General features: G+C 36.6%; 2 protein-coding genes across 2 annotated transcripts in view; one reads left to right on the plus strand and one right to left on the minus strand.

The window, feature by feature from the left end:
* The window catches only part of LOC139115777 (solute carrier family 2, facilitated glucose transporter member 8-like), a 53,559-nt gene that overhangs the window by 7,468 nt on the left and 24,282 nt on the right, over positions 1–21,809 (plus strand). The window lies entirely within an intron of this gene.
* On the minus strand, positions 9,292–13,874 carry LOC139115774 (uncharacterized protein KIAA1958 homolog). The gene is made up of 3 exons (XM_070678126.1): positions 13,736–13,874; positions 11,254–12,437; positions 9,292–10,616 (listed from the first exon to the last, which is right to left on the minus strand). The coding sequence occupies exons 2-3, from the start codon at positions 12,326–12,328 to the stop codon at positions 9,466–9,468; spliced, it is 2,226 nt and encodes a 741-aa protein (XP_070534227.1). The 5' UTR covers positions 12,329–12,437; positions 13,736–13,874; the 3' UTR covers positions 9,292–9,465.

Here is a 21,809-nt window from a genome sequence, read left to right on the forward strand (position 1 = left end):
GTTGTAGCTTGTACTTCCATATTTTCACCAGGAATTAAAATACGACCTCATTGATTTATATATATCTGACCATTCTTCAGAATATGAATCTTTCCTGTCTGTGTACTCGTGAGGCCAAGTACGGTGGCTCATTTGCATAATTTATGCAAATCGTAGCCATGTATTTTGCATAATGTAGATTGTAGGGTCATAACAGTTTCTTTTGAAGTTTTTTTCTTTAATTTTGTACCATCCATTATGTCACTGATCAAACACCACCATAACAACATCTTGACTCACTAATGAGTTTGGTTAAAAATCACCTTAACATATAATGGTAAATGATCCATGCTAGTCATCGATACAAATAAAAATATGTCATGTTTTTATTTCATGTTTTTTAGTTAATAAAACGGCAATACACTTAATCATACATACTTCAAATAGAGTGTTCACAGAACTTGATGGATAAAAATGTCACAAATTACCGGTATAAAAATTTAACTTTTACGCACATAAAAAATTAACACCGACAAACACATTTTAAGTAACACGCTTGCCATCTCATGATCTCACTTGGATTGTCTCAGATATCATACAGGAGGTCGTAAAGATATGGAAAATTTTCTTTCGATACAGTTGGTGACACCTGGAACTCATATCACAAGATGTTGCCGCAGCACATACAGACAACTTTTGACAATCTCAAGTAGTTAGACTTTTCACCACCATGGTTTGGCCGAAATCCATCTTTCTAAATTGTTAGTGTGGACTTGTTTGGACTTGAAATGGAGTGACCAGGTCAAGCGGTATCAGAACACTAACTCTGGAGCAGTTTCCTCTTGGAAATATCCCACAAACTAGATGGGGCTGGGGTCGTAGGTAGTACGTCAGGTTGGTGTAGTCCAGGGGTGTTTATATTTCACTCAAGTAACCAACCAAAGTAAACTTATGTTATTTCACATTGTTCAACTCAGTGAAACATTCATTCAAGGCTATGAATCCTGATTGTTCTGTATCATTTTGTTCACAAAAGATCATTTCTTTCTGTTTCTACATGACAGTTATGTCAGAGAAAAAAAAAAACTGATGTGAAAAATGCATAGTACAACTCAATTTCATACTCAAGTTCAAAGATCTTAACCACCTGCTTTGTAGACACATGGCTTACTAATATTTCTGTAAAAATGACTGGTAGTGCTTGAGTTATCCACCAGAACACTGACTTTGTTTCCTTGTCAGTTGCCATAGGCTTAAGTGTGTCTCTTTGAGGATGTTGAAAGACAATTTTTTTTTGAAAAGTACAAATAACCTGGATGATATACTGAGACAAAAACACAGTTATTTCATGAGGTGGCAAATACCAAACTTGGAACAAGTTTTTTAAAAGTTCTACAGACATAAACAACAATGTCACAATTTGTTACATAACACAAAGCACTTTCAGAAATTCACAATAAAACATCTCTTCTGAACAAGCTACTGGCAAACTTTGAACTCTGACATAATATAAAACTTTGTTTGGTAAAAATTGCAATCATAACATTCCACTGATGCAAAGTCATTACGGCATTTTATTTGTGAGGACAACATCTTCCTCTGTGATTTTTGCCATTATATGGTACTAAACTACTGACATCTGTGTTGTCATGGTGATTTGTGTGCCACTGACAACTCATAGAAGTCACCATGGTCGCTGAAAAACAACAATAAAAATGTAATATACATTTGATAAAGTCAATATTTTATATCAAAAACGTCAATAACAAATTATCACTGTTGAATGTTGATCTCCAGAGACTTACAAAGAATTTAATGCTGTAACAAGTGCCTCATACCTGGTTTTGTTTATTTGGGTCTTTTCTGCAAAATTATCAATATTGACCTCATGCTGAGTAATAATCTTAATATTGAACCCACAAGTAATATCAATATTGACCTAATAATCTCAATATTGACCTCATGATAAATAATCTCAATACTGACCTCTGCATAATGCCCGTGGTCTGCTACAATGCTGACAGTTATGAACCTGACACATTTTTGAGATTTAGGAATACTGGTTGACACAACTGAAATGCAGTAAAGGTGACTACTTTATTCTGACCTTGCTTCTATATATATTTTTATGGTACCAGCACAAAAACATGTTCTGAATAGCTTTAGCAGGGTGGCTGCATAGCTATTCTTCATGGACAAAGACCTATCTGTTTATATACATCGTATTGACCTTCTAGAGTAACAAACTACAGAGGGTAAAATGTACGAGTTGCTGCACACACATCATGGTACGCATAATTATGGCTAAAACTTCTTGATCTCTAAAAGATCTGTACAATATTAAAGGGACAGTAGCTGTAACTTTTAATGATTTTTTTTACATTTTTTACTTTGAGTATCATCATTTTGCAAGTCCTTGTTCTACTCCCCGATGCATTTTAAAATGTCCACTGTTTAGCTTGTCAACACTGCATAAAAAGGCACCGTTATTGTTTACATTTGAATTGTAGTCTGAACCAGAATTCACTTGTCAAAAATAACAGCAGTGTGCAATTGTACAGGCTGAGTCAATGAGCTCAATACTGTGTATCTCAACATACTTTGGGAAGTAGGACAAGAAACTGCAGCTGACATTAAAAACAAATAGTATTTGTTTATACTTAAAAAGATAATAAAAAAATAGCGTCAATGACACTGTAGCTCCCATCCTGGACTATTTAGTGTTTGTTCTCTGGTCAGATATTTGAACATGTGTGAAAGGGATAAAGTGCATGAAGTGAAAATACTTAAATGAAATGTACTGGAGACAGTGAAATATGTTTAATGTAATTATTCAGAATATAAAATGGAAAAATACAGAATTAGATATATCGAATACTGTGATACAACCATTAACTCAACAAGTCATTTACAATGACATAGTCCCCACTTGTAATAGGATATTAGTCTTGATGGGGCAGGAAAATGTGGTCATTAAGAAGTATCACTGGAGTATATATGTTGAGATCTATGGGCACATAGGTCTATGTCGTTGTTCCCAATTTGAAACACTGAGGCATGTCTAAGTTATGGTTCTAAATCGTGAAAAAAGATCAGACCTCTAGCAGTATTGGCCAGCCAAGAAATACATATGTGCATTATAAATGAGGTACAAGATGTGACATCTTAAGGTCTAATATCCTATCAAATTGCAGGGTATAGAACTTGTGGTTACTGAAATATGCATATACATGTATAATCAAGGTCAAAGGTCATCGAGGTCACATGACATTTTGAAAAAAAAATTATATTGCTAATTAATCCCTATATGCCAAAAAATCAGATCTCTAGCTCTATTCGCTTGCCCAGAATTAGATGTGTACATAATTAATGAGGTAAGCGTGTGTTGTCATAGGTCTCCCATCCTACTAAATACAAAGGACATAGCACTTGTGGTTACTTATTTATTGACATAAACATATATTTTAGGTAAAAGGTCATCGAGATCACATGACATTTGGTCAAAAATTTCTCTCCTATAGTTATCCCTATATACCAAAAATCAGACATCCAGCTCTATTGGCTCGCTCAGAATGAGATATGCACATAATTATTGAGGTACAGTATGTGGCGTCATAAGGTGTCCAATCATACCAAACATGAAGGGTGTAGCACTTGTGGTTACCGAGTTATGGAAAAATATGTATATTTGAGGTCAAAGGTCACCGAGGTCACGTGACATTTTGTCAAAAAAATTGTTTTGCTAAGTTATCCCTATATACCAAAAATCAGACCTCTAGCTTTATTGGCTCGCTCAAAATTAGATATGTGCATAATTAATGAGGTACAATATGTGGCGTCATAAGCTGTCCCATCATACCATACGTGAAGGGAGTAGCACTTGTGGTTACTGAGTTATGGACAAATATGTATATTTGAGGTCAAAGGTCACCGAGGTCACGTGACATTTTGTCAAAAAAATTGTTTTGCTAAGTTATCCCTATATACCAAAAATCAGACCTCTAGCTCTATTGGCTCGCTCAAAATTAGATATGTGCATAATTAATGAGGTACAATATGTGGGGTCATAAGCTGTCCCATCATACCATATATGAAGGGTGGTAGCACTTGTGGTTACTGAGTTATGGACAAATATGTATATTTGAGATCAAAGGTCATCAAGGTCACATGACATTTTGTCAAAATATCCGAGATATCTGCGTGAACGGATCGACTCACGGATGGACGAACAGACGGACATGACCCAATCTTTAAGCTCACTGGACTTCATCCGTGGGGACTAAAAATTGTGTCACTGCATCCTTTTTGCAATATGAATACGATGAGAAACTAAATTTTATGTTTTTTGGCCTTATACATGGGAGTCTATGGAGATCTGCCTTATACATGGGAGTCTATGGACATGTAAACTAAAAATATGCAAATTTCACCACGATTTGCCCAAATTTGGGAAAGGTCACTCCTATGCACTTCCATACCAAGTTTCAAATCAATCGGACTTGTGGTTTCAGAGCAGGAGATTTTTTGACCAAAAATGGGAGAAAATTACAAAAAAATTCATGAAAAATAGCAAGTCCAAGATACTGACCCAAGATGCGCACAATCATTTCATGTCAGCCCAAAATACTTACATGCTAATTTTTCATGTAATCTGCTCAGTGGTTATTGAGTTTTTACAATTTTGACTGTTTTTACATTTTTTCACTTAATTTGCATATTTTTGGCAATGACAACTTCATTTGAACAAAATCTCATCTACAGCCCATCATCCATGTACACACCAAATATCAAGATGAAATGTACAGCGGTTTTGGAGTTTTTGATGTTGACGGACAGACATACAGACATACAGACATACAGACATACAGACATACATACATACAGACATTTTCCTAGCCTATAAGAATAGCTTCCATTGCCATATATACATATGGCTATGGGAGCTAAAATACAGTTACTGGCCTTTTAATTCAGGGGAACACTCTATTCACTGGTCTATCTTGACAGAAAATATCATCTATTTAACTTTTATACTTCTGATCACACAATGTTCACGGTCTCAATATTGTGACAATCAACAATTCTATTTTTCTCCCATGGAGTTAACCCAGTGATGGCAGCCATTTTGAATTTCAAATATTGGTAAATTTCAGGTAATTTGTTCTCTAGTACAAACATTTGCACTGTGACCCTTGATTTTTATTCTTGATTTTGAAAGAACTGTTTAGAGTTTCCTGGGGAAAGTTTGAGCAAAAGTTTAAGTCTTTCACTTCTGAGTTGCATACCCAAGTACATAAATAATTCTGACAGTTTACACATTTATACAGACTTTTGAAGCAAACAAAAACAAAAAGGTCAGCAGAATAACAGTACTATGCAAATGTGTTACACTATTTCAACAAAACTGGTAATAGTGTGTAGTACTTAGAAACAAAATCACCTGAAATAATAATGGCTTATGAAAGTACGAAATTTACTTGCAGAGAGAGAGAGAGACAAACAGAGGGACATTCTTTTAACACACTAGTAAACAGATCTTACGATTGCATTTACTGAAACAGCTACATAAAAATTAAGTGATAGAATTTTTTACATAACACATACCAAATACACGATACAAAATTCCAAACAATCATTATACTCCACAGAAATCACATTTCTAGACCTTATACAACCTCACATTTTTGGCAAGTTTCTTTTGGCATCAAGGAGTCTCACCACAGATTTGATTCTTTCACAGCAATCTTGGTCGAAAACCTGAAGTACACTGGGCCACATCCTGCTCATGGTAGAAATCAGTGTTTGTCTAAGGGTGCCATTAATGGTGACAAAACACAAACATACCCCCTAAGTTGGTGTTGAATTACACAACAGCTTGTCATGGCCCAATATTCTTCACGTTGCCCTGATTTTTGTTACATTTTGTTTTCTTGACATAGCCAGAAACCAGATTAAAGAAATCATGTACTTCAGCTTTTGAAGTTAGACTTGAATGGGGAAAGATCTCTTAAGAAACTGACGCCATTCTTTCAGATGCTCAAGACATCCCAAACAATGTCAAGTATTACTCCAGTATTTATAAAGAACTTTTGGACATATTTCTTCATCCTGGTCACAAAATGCCTCTTCACTAATGTCCTCATCACAGGTGATGGGGGAGCACGGAAAAGTTGGGTTTAACAATGCTAAATATCAATATACCCAATGTTACTCCATTGAGAAAGGCAGTAGAAAATAATTTGTCAAGGATGTGCTCCACTACTATTGCGCATTTTGCACAAATTTCCACCATCACCTGCTGGCTTGAAAATAAAATGTTAAAATTATACATTCGATAAAAAAGACTTCTGTACAAACAGGGAGGGCAAAGTCATGTACACACTTGTAAAAGGAGAATAAGAACTGTCATCCTTTCTATTTGATGATCTAACTTTTGACTTAAATAAACGGTTTGGTCACACATTTGTGATCTCTGAAAAGGTGTGAGGACAGATCAGGCATTGATTGCAGGCTAGCCACCAATCAGATGTAACCTATTCTTATAAAGGAAATCAGTAATGATATGCGATACGAACGACAAAACTCAAAGGGGTCTTGCTAACTTGTGAGCGGACTTGCCTGTTGGCAATGACAAACCACAAGGACTTTCAGGGCTCCCCCTAAGTCACCAAAATGATTAGCCAATGATTAGCCAAATCAAAAATCTTGTAGCCACTTTGAGCAACTTTTAGCCAGTTTATGATCTCAATCAAGCGTGGCAATTACAGCTTTCTCCGCATTCAGGAGTTCCTAATTTTACAAATCGAGATGTTTTGTATGATGTTCCTGATAGTTTTTACATTAAAAAATATTTGTTCAGTTTGTATTGAACAATCTGTGTTTTTATGACATTTCCAGGATAGAAATACTTTTTCATTTCAGATGGTAAACTTTTACCACCAGAAATAAAATCTAGTAAGGTATCGATTGAATTCTAAAATCTGGTAGCAAAGTGAAGTGTATATTACAACAGGTAGAGAACATTTCTGCGGCATTCATTTAGTGTTCACAGTATGATAGCTTGTCATAAGCTACAAGCCTCTCATGCGGCAAATTTATGCAGTCTTCCATAACCAAAATGTTTTAGCCACAAGAATAAAAAAATGGTGCAGGAGAAAGCATTTAGTAGCACACTGGCAGTGTAGATACAATTGGCCCCGGTGTTACTTGTATGTCATAGTTGTGATCAAGCAGGCTGAATAGCATTTTGATTATGAGTATTTTTCTTGAGACCAAAGGGTTTTGCCAAACACAACTCTTGTAAAACAAGACACAATGATATTTGTTCATTTAAATTACTCACTGTTTGAGAGTATATTACATTGTTTTAATGATTATGATATCATTGTAACACAGATATATTTTCACTTGATATTTTGATATCATAAAGAAATGTCTGGTGATGTTTACTTCTACATCATTAAACTGGTCGAATCTGCAAAAATATTAAAATAATTCAGAATCACATAATTTCTTGTATAAGTTATAGCAGTTTGAAATAGACCGAATTAACAATTTTAATGAATTGTTGCTTTAATGTTTACATGCAAAATTGCAATTCACAAATGTGATGATTTGACAATGGATATGCTTACTGCAATTACTGTTGACAATATCCATTTCCAATGACTCTTAATAAATTTAATTTAAAACTGACAGTCAAGCTGAATGCCATTTAAATTGGAAGACACCAAAATTACCTTTTACCTATTGGACCACCCTAGCTGGCTCTTTTGAACCATAATTGTACACTTAAGGGGTCTTCATGCATGACATCACATGATGAGATGACCTAGACTTGACCTTTCAGAAAACCTCAGTTTTTCTCCTCTTCCTTTGTATTATTGCTCCGTTTGTGAAATTCCCCTTTTAAAATACGGTTTTTACTATCAAACTGAGTAGTTGCAGGCCAAATTTTGATTCTAGCAAAGTAGGTAAAACTTCTAGAACGAACGGGACTCACGGAGGCAAAACAAAGCCTCTATGTACCGCAGACGGAACAGCAACAATGTCTGCTCCACGTACTAGGGAATTTGTAACTTTGTAGAAAGGAGAGTAAACTGTTTCAATACATTGCAACTTTGTAGGAAGGAGAGTAAACTGTTTCAACATCTCTCAACTCTTTTATTGTTAGCTGTAGTTTTTTGTTGAGGTGGCACCTGGCCTGGGCAGGAAAAATCATTAGCCACTATGTTCGCCAAACTGGAATTTTTGTAGCCATTTTTAACTTTCTTTCGCATTTGGCTAATTGGCGATCGGGTAGCGGGAGCCCTGACTTTCACAAAATCTTCTAACAGGCGGCTTTCAAAGTTGGAAACTTTCATGAGTGTTTTTACATTTAGTGTTTTAGCATGAAACAAAAATATCCTTCTAAGGACACTGAGTGAACCATATTCAAAAGCAATGGAGTGACATCGGTAACAAATTCTTGTTGTACAAACTCTGCTGTATTTCACTGCAATGTTTATCCAGTCTCTCCAATTTGGTGGAGGGATTGTGGTTCATTTGATCAGATTGTGGCTCTATAGCTATCGATTACACATTTTGTACAGAACTATTGTACTGGCCTCAAACAATTTTGATATTCTTTTATGGCTATTGCTCGCATCACTTCAATGCCTGCATGTTGTGTAATTTTCTAGTCTGTTCAACAAAAATCTAAACACACAATCTCCCCAAAAATTGGTTGACATCCAGCCTATCAAAATAGATTAATTTCGAGAGCTGCTATCGCTTATAACCATAAAATACTAAATTGGAAGAGAAAGTAATTTTGTTGTCAGAGGAAAAACCAACTTGAGGTAATGCCATAGCAAAGTGGTAGGGGAAAGAAAATGCCTTATGTAGAAGAAATTCTGGGTACCGTGAATACGATTTTGCCACCTAAGTGAGTGTAAAATTCTAAAGTGGTCAACCATATTTCAATATGGCAGAATTCTAGAAGTAAAACATAAGATCATAGAAGTAAGAGTAAAATTTTAGGTTTTTTACGAATTTCATACAAGAAATGCCAAAAAGTTGAAAAGATGCAGGAGTTTAGCCAGTTTCACAGACAAGCAGAATTTATTGCCATGAAACCGACTGTATTTGCATTAAAAGTATTTATCAAATCACTATTTCAAACTCTTGCTGTGAGAAGTCGACTTTTTTCCCACAATGCATTTCAACATGCAGTTTTGACCCCTTAGCACAAGACAAAAGCTATTTGAGATAAAGAGAATTGTATCACCAAATCATTTTGCCAACGTTAAGAACCAGAAAAAAAACAAATTTCTCAGTGCCACATAATTTATTTGGCAGTGCATTTAACTTTCTATGGAAAAGTTTCATGGTAGAGAAATAGATGACTAACAGAGATTTTATGAGGGATGTAAATACGTACTGTTGGAAGCACAAGCGATAAGAACTGCTTGTTTCAGAGTTCAGCGGTGAGGGAAAACTACATTTTCAATGGTGGCTACTGAAAATATGGCCGTTGAATTCTACCGTATTGTTGAAATGCTGCCTGCACACACTGCACTGGAATGCACCGTCGCTGCCGTGGAGTGTTCTATGCATAGCAAACACCATGGCGCTGTCAAAGTTAATGCCACACGCATTGCACCTGTTGGTTGTGACCTTCGGAGAACAATCTTGACTTTGTCGGGCTACTTCGTCATGTCTGTCTGCTGGTTCGTTGACTGCTTGTAAGTTTACCTGGGTAGCGCGATCATGGCTTGCGATCCTGTCTGTCTGGATATGTTTCTCGGTGCTCTTTTTGGAAATCTGCATCTCCCTTTGCATAGGCCTGATTGCATTGTCGTTTGGGTTTACCACCCAAGTAAAAACCCCTCTATTTGTACTCGGACTAGTCGAAGGTACGGCTTCAGTGCACTGTGCAACAGTGCTGTATGAAGTCTCTGCCGAAGCAGCTGGCATGCCGGACTGCATGGGCAATGGAATTCTTGGACTGGAATGCTGGGATGCGCTTGCCATGGTTATATGGTGGCTTGGTGGAGACATTGGCATATTTTGTTTGTTTGGCATGGGCAGGTTGAGCTGTACGGTTCTGTTTGGGGGCGGATTTGCTGGTTGTGGCAGTTTGTGTCGCTGTATCGGAAATTGGATTCTGTTCGGCAGAAAGTCACGACTTACTGGTGGAAGTGCATTGCTGGGTTGAATAGCAATCGGGTTAATGGAATGACCTGCTAAACTTATCGGTACATGTGGTCCAAAATTTGTGGGCATTTGCTCAACTCGCATTCTTTTCACGGACGAGGGCAAACTTGCCCCCGAGCCAACGGTTTCCTTCGGGAGTATATTTTTCATCACGTCTGCCATCAACGCCGAATCAGAAACATTGGATTTCTTCATGTCGGCGAGGGCGAGCTGCAGGCTTTTGTTGGTGTACATCTGCGAGAGTTCCACTTCCTGCGAAAGTGACACCATCATGGTGCCAATCTTCCGAACCCCAAGAGCCAGGTGCTGGTACCACAGGAGGAGATGTTCAAAGTCGCTGTCCATATCAGCCCTGACAGGTCGCTGCCAAAAGTTATCGCACACTGGATGTAACTTACTCAGGTACTTTTTCAAGCTTTTCACCGGGCACTTGGAACAACCTTATGAAAACAGAAATGATTGTTAAATATAATGAAAATCATAGGGAAAGACCGTCATTATCATGGCCAGTTGAAACCAGAAAATCTCAAAACACACTTGTTGTATAGGAAACATATCAGCTATGTCCATGTATAAAAAATCACAAGCTCTAAAGTTTTGGCATAGCTTTTCTTCACACGACTGCAAGTGGAAAACTACATCCCTTCATTGTGCCCCTACTTCAGGAGACAACAACAAACATATCTTGAAATTATTAGATGCCCCTTTCAAGGGTGTCTCCCCACACAACACAATCTTTTTGTAATGGCAGGTAAATTTTACCAGGGCTCCCCTTTCATGTTACCGTAGTTCCCCTTAGAATGTTAATGCCGATATATAGCAGGACAACAGCAATACTACCGGGGTTCCCTATACCGTTTACCTATCTTCCCCAACCACAGCAAGAATGCTGACAGCACTTTAGCAAGGGGTTGTGGTTGGAGAAAAATATGTGTTGTTTTCAGGAGGCAAAGGCAAATGGCTCAACAGCCTAAAATGCCAGTTTTAGAAAGCTATCATCATTTGTGTGAAAACATGTTTCACTATAGCATCCAACTTTCCAGATTTAACCATTCTATGCTCACAGTCAGATCTTACCATTTATTGCAAAGAGAGTGACGGTGTTACCCTCCTCCATTGATCCTGCCGGACCCCCTGCAATGGTGCAGTACTCCCGGCCATTGTCTTCTTGACCAAACTTGAACATATCTTTCGTAATGGCACTGAGTTCATTCCGACCGGACCCAATGTGAGAAAACAACATGAGGTCGACAAAGACTTTGTTCTGAAGTCCCACGGGCATCCTTTCATCAAGGCTGGTACTCGTGTAAAGTTTCCTGAGGTCGGTAAGAGTGATGACGGGGGCTTTCTTGACGTGGGTCAAACCAGCCTCCAAGAGATGCTGGCATTTTTCTTGAAACTTGCTATTAGCCAACTCAAATGATGGATTATGCACAGTGTTAATGTTTTTCACATTCAGCATGTACCTCTGGATTCCCGCCCTCATTGCTTTCAAACTGGACAGGCTATACACCGTTCCATCCTTTCGCTTCATGTTGGTGAAGAAATCGGCTAGGAGGGTGTTCAACTCCGCCTCCGCGAGGTTCTCAAAATCCGAGTTGTCAAAGTTCTCTTTGTAGAAGTCCCGCAAGGCTTTCACTGCCATTCTTGTAACTTTCAAGGTGTTTTCACTGATACCTGGGGAGTCTGACTCCATGGGAGATGAGTCATCAATTTCAATCAACTCAGCATCGCCAACAATGGCACCCTCAGCTAGGTTAATAATTTCAGCTTCTGTCTTTACCAACATTGGTGCTGTTGCTGCACTAATGCTTGCAATGTCCTTTCTCACTTGCTCAGGGCTTCGCAGTACTGTTTCTGAAGACGAAGCCATGTTTTGATTGCTATAAGGAGGAGACATACCGGGAATGTTGCCATGTGAACCTGGCATACCGGAACGGTTGCCATGTGAACCAGTCATGGCATCTGGATTGCCATGTGAGACAGGCAGCACAATAGGGCTGCCGTTTGAACTAGGCACTCCTGACAACCTGCTCTGTGACTGTGAGTTTGGTGTTCTTGGGGAGCTGCTCTGAGACTCAAGCACCATGTTTCTACGATCCGGAGGAGTGAATTCACTGGCCATTGTGGCTGAGTGCGGATAAGCATTCATTCAGTTGACCACAATATCCCCGTTTCTGATTAGTTGGCAGACATCAACACACTTGAATGAGCCAATCAGAATGGGCGTTCTTTATCACATGTGGTCCCACAGTCAGAACCTACAGAAGATAAAACAGAGAGGAACTTTATTGTTCATGCCATCAAAACAGCAGAAAAACAATCAAACCAGTACAAATTATTTGTATATACAAGGACGTACTTCATTATTAATGCATGATCATGTAGCTGAAGATTTATCTTTGCAAACATGCACTGTTTGATGGACAAAAACCACACTTTTAGTCAAGAAAATTAAAATAAATCTGGGACGAGTTGCTGTAACTGAGAATGCCTATTGCATTGTTACCCTCAAGAAGCAATGTTTGCAGCACTTGAATTATGACGCCTTTATGTTGTCTTATTGGGCATAGCAGCACTAGTCATAGTACTCGGGTACAACTTTCCAGTACTGCTGGTGTTTGTGTCATCAGTGCTGTATGGGCGACATAGGGTTCAATGTGTTGATTAAGAAATAAACAAACCACGACCAGAGACAGTACACCATGAGATTTTGACCAGTTTATGACATATCAACAGCAAGTGCTTACATGGAGAGAACTTGTCAAAACTGAGTGATACACAAATTGCTGACGGGGTTTATTTGAGTTATATTGAAATTCTGGCTTGAAACATAAGAATTTTTCTCCAACTGTGAGAGCTCGCATGTGTTCCAACCACGCAATATCACGAACATAGCATCCTTATTTTCACGTCTTGAGGAATAGATCACCGTATTTGTGCCGTCAATATACCGACATGATATATCTAGATACAATTTTGGGGTTATATCTGAAGCAGGGATGGTGCATGATGTATGTACATGAATTTCATTTTCAATGACAGCTAGAAATTGGACCCAAAAAGATATACAGCATTAAATCACGGGTTCAATTGACTCGGTATGTTTATAGTCCAATCGGTGTGAGGTCTTATCACCCAGGTTCCATTACCTTTTTCACATCCATGGTTCAATCGCCGCTGAATATTGATTCATTGTTGAGTATCAGACGAAAATTCCTGCTTGTTCATTTGTTTGAGTTCGATTGACATTAAAAAGTTGTTGCTAAAATCACGGAGTGACCGTGCTAAGATTACGGAATTCAAACTCTCATACTTCTGCAAGGTTTTCTACATATTGCGATAGGAACCACATAGGTAGGAACTGCTACCGTGCAAGAACCGAGATCCGGTGAGCCTTGTAACCAGGCTTGTGCTGATCCGGTGAGGGAAAACCCATGCCCGGGCTCCCTGCATGCTGCATTCAATGAAATTAGCGTTTTATAGGTTTACCCTTGCACAAAGAATCGGAAGACGTGTGGCTTCGTTACGACACAGGGCAAGTACTGAAATAACTTACCTCACTTCAAACCAGAGAAGGCGTTACATCCGGCGCCTCCATTTGAAGTGTAATGGTAATATTTCATATGCACATAACCATCAACAACATCAACAAGCGGAGTGGGCTATCTGATTCACTTCCGGGTTGACAAGCTGCATGACCGCATAGTGTTCTAGAATACAACGTTGGTGGCGTACATCAATGACCTGCCAAGGTGCGAAGTTTTCACGAGACTGGGGAGTGCAAGTCTAGACATCTCAGAACTATTGATTATTAATATAATAATTATGAAATTATGTTATCAATAAGATATATATATATATATATATATATATATATATATATATATATATATATATATATATATATATATATATATATATATATTATATATATATATATATATATATATATAATTTGTGTCTTGGTCTTGTGAAAAGTTCAATAGGGCTTTAAATAAAGCCAAAGATGATTATTATTGACAGTGTAATCTTGACTATGCTGTCATTATGCTTGGTCAAGAGCAGCAAAATGTTATGAGTATGGTATTTGTGTTTTAATGTACTTTAGGCTGTGTTTGCAAACACTAGTGGGGGGAGGGCAGAGGAATCACCATTGAAATCTTATTTTTATTCAGATCCCTCTTAATGCCCTCAAAAAATTTCAAGTCCCCCCCTGGTTGTATGACAAAAATTTTTCAAGTCCCCCCCCCCCCCCAACATCATTATCATAGCCGCATATTTATTAGGGATCCACACAAAGTGAAAATAAGCATGTCTTGGGCAGTTCTGCTTGCAGTGTTCGACATTACCTGTTATTAGCAGTTTGATTCATCAGTCTAAGTCGAATTCACTTATTCCAACTCTGGCCAGATCAATGGTAGCTACTGAAGAGCACACAAAATGACAATCATGAGAGAGTACGCAAATTGTGAATGCCTGGCTACATTTTGCCAAATTGTGAAAAACTGATCACAGTGACCTACCAAAAACTTTTTTTCCAAAGTACAAGGCTTTATATGACTTAGATGCTGCTCAAAATTAACAAAACTGGAAGGTTAAAATATCATATTCCATAAAATAAATGTTTTAATCTCTGAAAGTTTGGGTGTAATAATAAAAATTGGCAAATCGGAAAAATAATTCCATTTAGTTGCACATTTTTTCATTTACATTGTTCAAAGTTTTACATTTGTGTTATTTTAGGATGATAAAGTGAAAATTTAGAAAATCAAGCATGGTGACCTTATCTTTTTTCATCAATATCATTATGCCAGAATTCAAAAATTCCTGATACTTTAAAGTCTCCTGGTCTTCCATATCATGTGTTGCTCTCTGGACTGTTCTTGTGTACAAGTATATTTCACTGTCATGAGCGTCATTTGACCCAAACTTTCCTTCAACTACTCAGAGCATAATCTCTGTCACTGCCAGTATGCAGTGACAGTGACACTGCAGTAGCAGGGAAGCTGTATTATTAACTTTGATAATTTAGAGTGACAGTGTTTTTGTTCCGTTTACACAACTGCGTTCTTGTTCTACTCCCTACAGTATGTTGACTTCCCAGTATTCAGCTTGCCAACGCAGCCAGTGTGTGTACAGTGCATTTGTACCATTAACGCAATTAAATGACTCTAATTCAATTATCACCCAATACACATTTATATATACAGGCTTTGTTGACAAACTGAATATTGTGTGTTTCAGCATACTATAGGGAGACAGCAAGAAACTGTATTTGATATATTGCATAGAAATATTGAAAAAAATTATCAACAGTTGCAGTTTCTGCCTCGTTTAGGCCCATGTTTGTGTTTTACAAAAAATCATACATGTTTAGATTTTTTAGAGATAAATGTCATAAATGTGACAAAATTGTTTGAGATATTGTTATTATCATTAACATTAGAACAATTGGATGACTTTAAAATGGTATTCATTTTTCATTGAATTACCTACCAAATCTTTGAATCGGAAAATGTTACAGTAAAAGGGATTAAAAAAAATTTTCAGGTCCCCTATAGGTAGAGCAAAACTTTCAAGTCCCCCCCCCCTCCAACTATCCCAAAATTTTTGAATCCACCCCTGAATTCCTCCAGCCCTACTCCCCCTTTTTTTTGTGAATGCAGCTTTGTAGGAGAGAAGCTAATATTAAAATGTACATGGCGACACATTTTCTGGTGTTTGGAAAAGCTTTTGAATTACAGACTGCAGAATTTTCCCCTATAAAAGTCGGATTATCATAAATCTATGCAAATGTAAAAAAGCCACGCCACTGATCGGACGTGCCGTGTTTGGTCCCAGAATCCCATAATTTTGCAATGTTTCAGGCATATTCATTGTCATTGAATCTTGCATATGATGTCTCTGAATATATAGCGACTTAACTTGAGTCGAAAATTACAGAAAAAATATTGTTTTTTGTCGGAGAATGCATATATTTCGAATGTGTTCCCTGTACGACCATTTGACCCCTCTTTGCATATGTCACGAAAGTGGCCATCATGATTACTGAAATTTATCATATGATCAAAGCAATGTTGTGAGAATTCAAACACTCCTGTCAGTGTATGCAAATGGCTGAATCATCAGTAATGCTCCTATTGTGCGCCCATGGTCCTGTAACTTCCTGTTTAAACTTCATATTCCAGTGAAAATCATTGACGGCTTATATGTCATATGTTGAAAAGATTGAAGACTACTAAGGCACCACAAAACACAAAACAAACACAATATTAACACTACTAAAAATAAAAGTAATATTTTTCCTGAAAGAAATCAAATAAAATTGAGCTAATGTTAATACACTTGTGTTTTTTGTCTGTGTTTGTTTTTTTCCCTTGCTGGCAGTGGTAGGTTTTTCAAAATGCGAAGGATGGCAAACAAAGAATTTTCTTTGTATGGCCTAACCACAGAGGGCGCACTTCAACTAGGGGCTCAACCCTAAGGTACACGATGCAACATATATTATAATCCTTTGCAGGAAATTTATGATACACCACCGGTGTATGTACAATGCACATATGACACAGGCCACAGATATGAGTGCCACATTAATGGTATAAATAACATATAATGAGTGCAACTCTGCTAGTTGAGGGGATTTATTGCCATAATATTACTTCCACAAATGTTATTCTGGCGTATCAATTTATGTTTTCAAACTTCGAGCATCCGAATAGGAGAAAGCTCTTAAAATCATGGTCTTTTTCATCACCTTGAATTTTGCTTACACTTACAAACATTACCAGAAAAGGATGAGAGGTATAGAGGTCGGTTCAACACTTGTCAAAACATTGTCCTGGTTTGTTGCACCTTCAATGCAGGATTGGTCACACAAATGTACTGCCATCAAAGTCCACGTCTCGTTGCTAGACTCATTTAAAAAATACAAGTTGTATCATCAAACAGAAAATCACAGCCTACTACCTGGGCACTGTGAATAATTGGCATAAGTTGAACACAATTGCCATGAACAGCAGAAGTAAACCACAAAAATTTTACAACAGCCGGAATGAGATCTCATCCAATTGGAGCGACAAGTCAGGGTAGTTGACATATCGATACGGTAAAAGGCAAACTTGACTCACTTTTTGTGACAGAGCTGACAAAAAGAAAGTGACGGCATATTTGTGATTCACTGCACAGCTTGACTCACAGACTTAAATAATGCAGGTGTCATTTGCATTGCTGCGCGACACTGCACAAGAAAATACAAGACAGAAATCATAAAGTTATTGAACTTTTTATTGTTGTTTATATTGACTTCAATAAATAGTATTCAGCATTTTATAAATGCTCCAATATTATTGAAAAGTTATTCCAAACATTCCTAAAATTGACGATAATCACTTCCAAAAAACTATTTTTACCATTTCTGAAATTCTTAAATAGTTAATATTGCCATTCTAAAGTACTTAAAATATTCAACACCACAGTAGTTCTTAAATATAAACTGACTACAGCATCAGCTAAAATTTTCATATTTCTATTTTTGTTTGAAGGTGTGAAATATTACATGGAAAATAGATGTTACTTTATTAATTTTGTTTCAGGAAACTAACACATTTTCAACAATTTCTTCTTTTTCTCGAACAAGTATATTGCAGTACAAAATACAACGCATCAGCCTTGCCTATAGAATGCCCTGCGCACAGTACGCAATGTTGTTGCAAAATAAATCTTACCCTGGACTGAGATTTAGCTGCCATCAATGACACTGGCCTCTGCACACTTACATGCTGTGCTGGCAAATTGAATGCTTGGCAAGTAGGTGTAGAAAAAAGACTCTTTACCTTATAAATAGTGTTTGACCCTTTCACAAGATGGTTTGGCCCAAACTCGTTATTAATCAATGGTGACCATCATGCTCTCTGGCAGTTTACTTTATGCTGTTACCGTCATGGCCAGTCAATATGAGTGCAACATCATACATTCTTCTTATCATTATACTGATATGATTGTGCTAATCAATATATATTGTTCTGAGATACTTTGCATGCAACCGCATATCATTATTTTGATACCCAATCAAATTCTGTTTCACAGTAAGCTTGTTCAAGAACAAATTTATTGACTTGTGAATACTGAATTTTAAAAGCTTGCTTTGAAAGCATGACAAAGACAAAAAATTTGAGCCCATTCTTATTGCAATTGTCTTTCTAGGCAGTATAGATATTTTATGAATATTAATATTAATATTAATGTTGGAAAATAATACTGCAGCACAATAACATCAACTTAGATAATCAAAACAAGAAAAATTCTTGCTCTCCAAACATTTTGATATTCACAGTCCCACTGGCAGTACATATCCTTATATTCACAACTAAGCCACACACACATAATACACAACGAGATTAAAAAAAAAAAAAAAAAAAAAAAAAAATAAAAAAAAAAATATATATATATATATATATAATATAATATATATATATATATATATATACACACACACACACACCACACACACACACACCACACACACTGGTACATTATGTATATATAATATATATATATATATATATATATATATATATATATATATATATATATATATATAAACCACACACACACACACATACATACATACATACACATCCTCGAAGGGAAAAACAATTTTAACACAAGCTAATAAAAATTGGGAGACCCATATTGCGTGTGGTTCATTTAAATTATACAGGTATGTTAAAATGTACTGGTATGCACAGTATGGTGCAATGCTAGTTGTGTTGATAAAATCGGAACACAGAATTTATTATTAACATTCGACTGCATGCTTAATGAATAACTGGCTGAATGCTTGCCCGTCAATTGACGGGTGATTGTCACATGTCTGGGTAATCTCTCCACGTAAAATGACACGGAAAATTCAAGATATTTTTTGTTCACATCATGCCCTAGTCTGTGAAAATTCATAATCACTTTCTGTAATGATGCTGTCCATGTTGTTATGTATGTGAAGGAAATTTATTTGTGAACAGGTGTTCACTGACTGTCATCAAAACACAAGGTTATGTGGCTTTGGGTGCCTGGGATTTTAAATCTAAATGGGTATAATATTCTGATGTCACATATGGGCAATAGACACACCACTGACTGATAATTCCTAAGGCTTCCTTTGATTTTATGAAATACAGCCCTACCATATGTTTATGAGGGCCCGTTCTGGTCAAAATTATGTTTTATTAATTTTAGTATGTTAAAATTAATTTTATGTAGATTGGAATTAATTTACTAGCACCTCGAATTAATTGTATCTTTCTTTTAATTATTTTTATATGCTTTAATTAATATTGTGTAGTCATACCGAATTAATTTTATGTGTTCCAATTAATTATTTCTGCTTATCTTTGCTGTAATTAATTTATGTAGTCTAGAATTAATTTTGCTAACATTTCAAATTATTTATTTTATGTGCCGGAATTAATTTTATGTAGTCTAGATTTAATATATTAATTCCTTCAATTAATTTTGGGTCAAAATGTTTTCACGTGCTGCAAGTTGAATGTTTGCTAGAATTAATTTCTACCAGTGTCTTGAATTAATTTTGTGTTCGGTCTAAGTAATTATGTGTGTGTACGCTCGAAATAATTGTGTGTTTGTGCGAATTAATTATATGTGTTCGCTCGAAATAATTTTATGTGTTTGCTCGAATTAATTATATGTGTTTGCTCGAATTATTTTTTGGCCGATCCCACAGTCCTTTGCGCACACTTTCTTAAATCAATATGGCGGCTCCCGACCCGGAGTGGTATTATTCAGGCGCGCGCTCGAACCGTGATCTGTAAAAATGGATATCAATAAACTGATCACAAAAACTTTTGTGGTGTCTCCTGTCTGAGGGATCTTGTATGTGATTGCCCATAGAGCCAAGCCCAACCAATTTTGTGTTTTCACCCTTTCTATCGGGCTTTGCCAATCATCGTGTACTGTAGTGTAGTGCATTGTACTGTAAGCGTACGCAGCATTCAAGGCGAAATGAAATCTGCTGAACAGATATCTACAAATATGAAAACCAATAAAGAACTTAACAATGACCACCAAGAAATGTCTCCAAGCTTGATTACTGTGAAATGTCCCTAATTACAAGTATAGCATTCGGCAGTTTCACCTCTATTCTGTATATATTTTACAGATCGACACAGAGAAACTGTCGCTATACGCGAAGCCGGCCTGTTTTCTCCTCCGGTATACAGGCCGGCTTCGCGTAGCGACAGTTTTAAGCGCCTGTGTCTCTCTGTATTACATATATACAGATAGAGGTGAAACTGCCGAATGCTATATTTGTAATTAGGGACATTTGACAGTAATCAAGCTTGGAGACATTTCCTGGTGGTCATTGTTATTATAAGTTCTTTATTGGTTTTCATATTCGTAGATATCTGTTCGGCAGATTTCATTTTCGATTGCTGCGTACGCTTACGGTACACTGCACTACACTTCAGTACACGATGATTGGCAAAGCCCGATAGAAAGGGTGAACGTTCACGTCTGACGTAAACACAAAATTGGTCGGGCTTCGCTCTATGGGCAATCACATACACGATCCCTCAGACAGGAGACACTACAAAAGTTTTTGTGATCACTTTATTGTATTGATTTCCATTTTCACAGATCACGGTTCGAACGCCTGAATAAGCCACTCCAGTCGGGAGCCGCCATATTGATTTAAGAAAGCGTGCGCAAAGGACTGTGGGATCGGCCGAAAATAATTCGAGCAAACACATATAATTAATTCGAGCAAACACATAAAATTAATTCGAGCGAACACATAAAATTAATTTGCTCAAAGACATAATTAATTCGAGCGAACACATAATTATTTCGACCGAACACAAAATTAATTCAAGACACTAGTAGAAATTAATTCTAGCACACATTCAATTAATTGCAGCACGTGAAAACATTTTGAACCCAAAATTAATTGAAGGAATTAATATATTAAATCTAGACTACATAAAATTAATTCCGGCACATAAAAAACATATAAATAATTTGAAATGTTAGCAAAATTAATTCTAGACTACATAAAATTAATTACAGCAAAGATAAGCAAAAATAATTAATTGGAACACATAAAATTAATTCGGTATGACTACACAAAATTAATTAAAGCATATAAAAATTAATTAAAAGAAAGATACAATTAATTCGAGGTGCTAGTAAATTAATTCCAGTCTACATAAAATTAATTCTAACATACTAAAATTTATAAAACGTAATTTTGACCAGAACGGGCCCCCATAATATGTTCCAGTACAGGTAATAACATGCATGAGGACTCAGAGCATGTGATAAACCTTCAATGAACTAATTTCACTTTTGCAGACCTCATTTGCATTGCTCATTCACCCTCTGTGATGCAATTGGTCCGAAAAGGTCATGTTAAGTCTGTACAACTTAGTGAAACTGAAATTACTTCATATAATTTACTCTTACTTAGAGAAGGCCTCAAAAAAAATAATTATTACAAAAATATCACTGGGTGAAAAGAGATGCATTACTTGTTACATTAAAATAATTTGAGGGATTTTTGTGATGTGAGACATGAAGAACTTGCAAGATTTATCAATTTTAACCCTTTGAGGGCT

Source organism: Ptychodera flava, chromosome 17, assembly GCF_041260155.1.
Source record: "Ptychodera flava strain L36383 chromosome 17, AS_Pfla_20210202, whole genome shotgun sequence".
In the NCBI taxonomy this organism is placed as follows: Eukaryota; Metazoa; Hemichordata; class Enteropneusta; family Ptychoderidae; genus Ptychodera; species Ptychodera flava.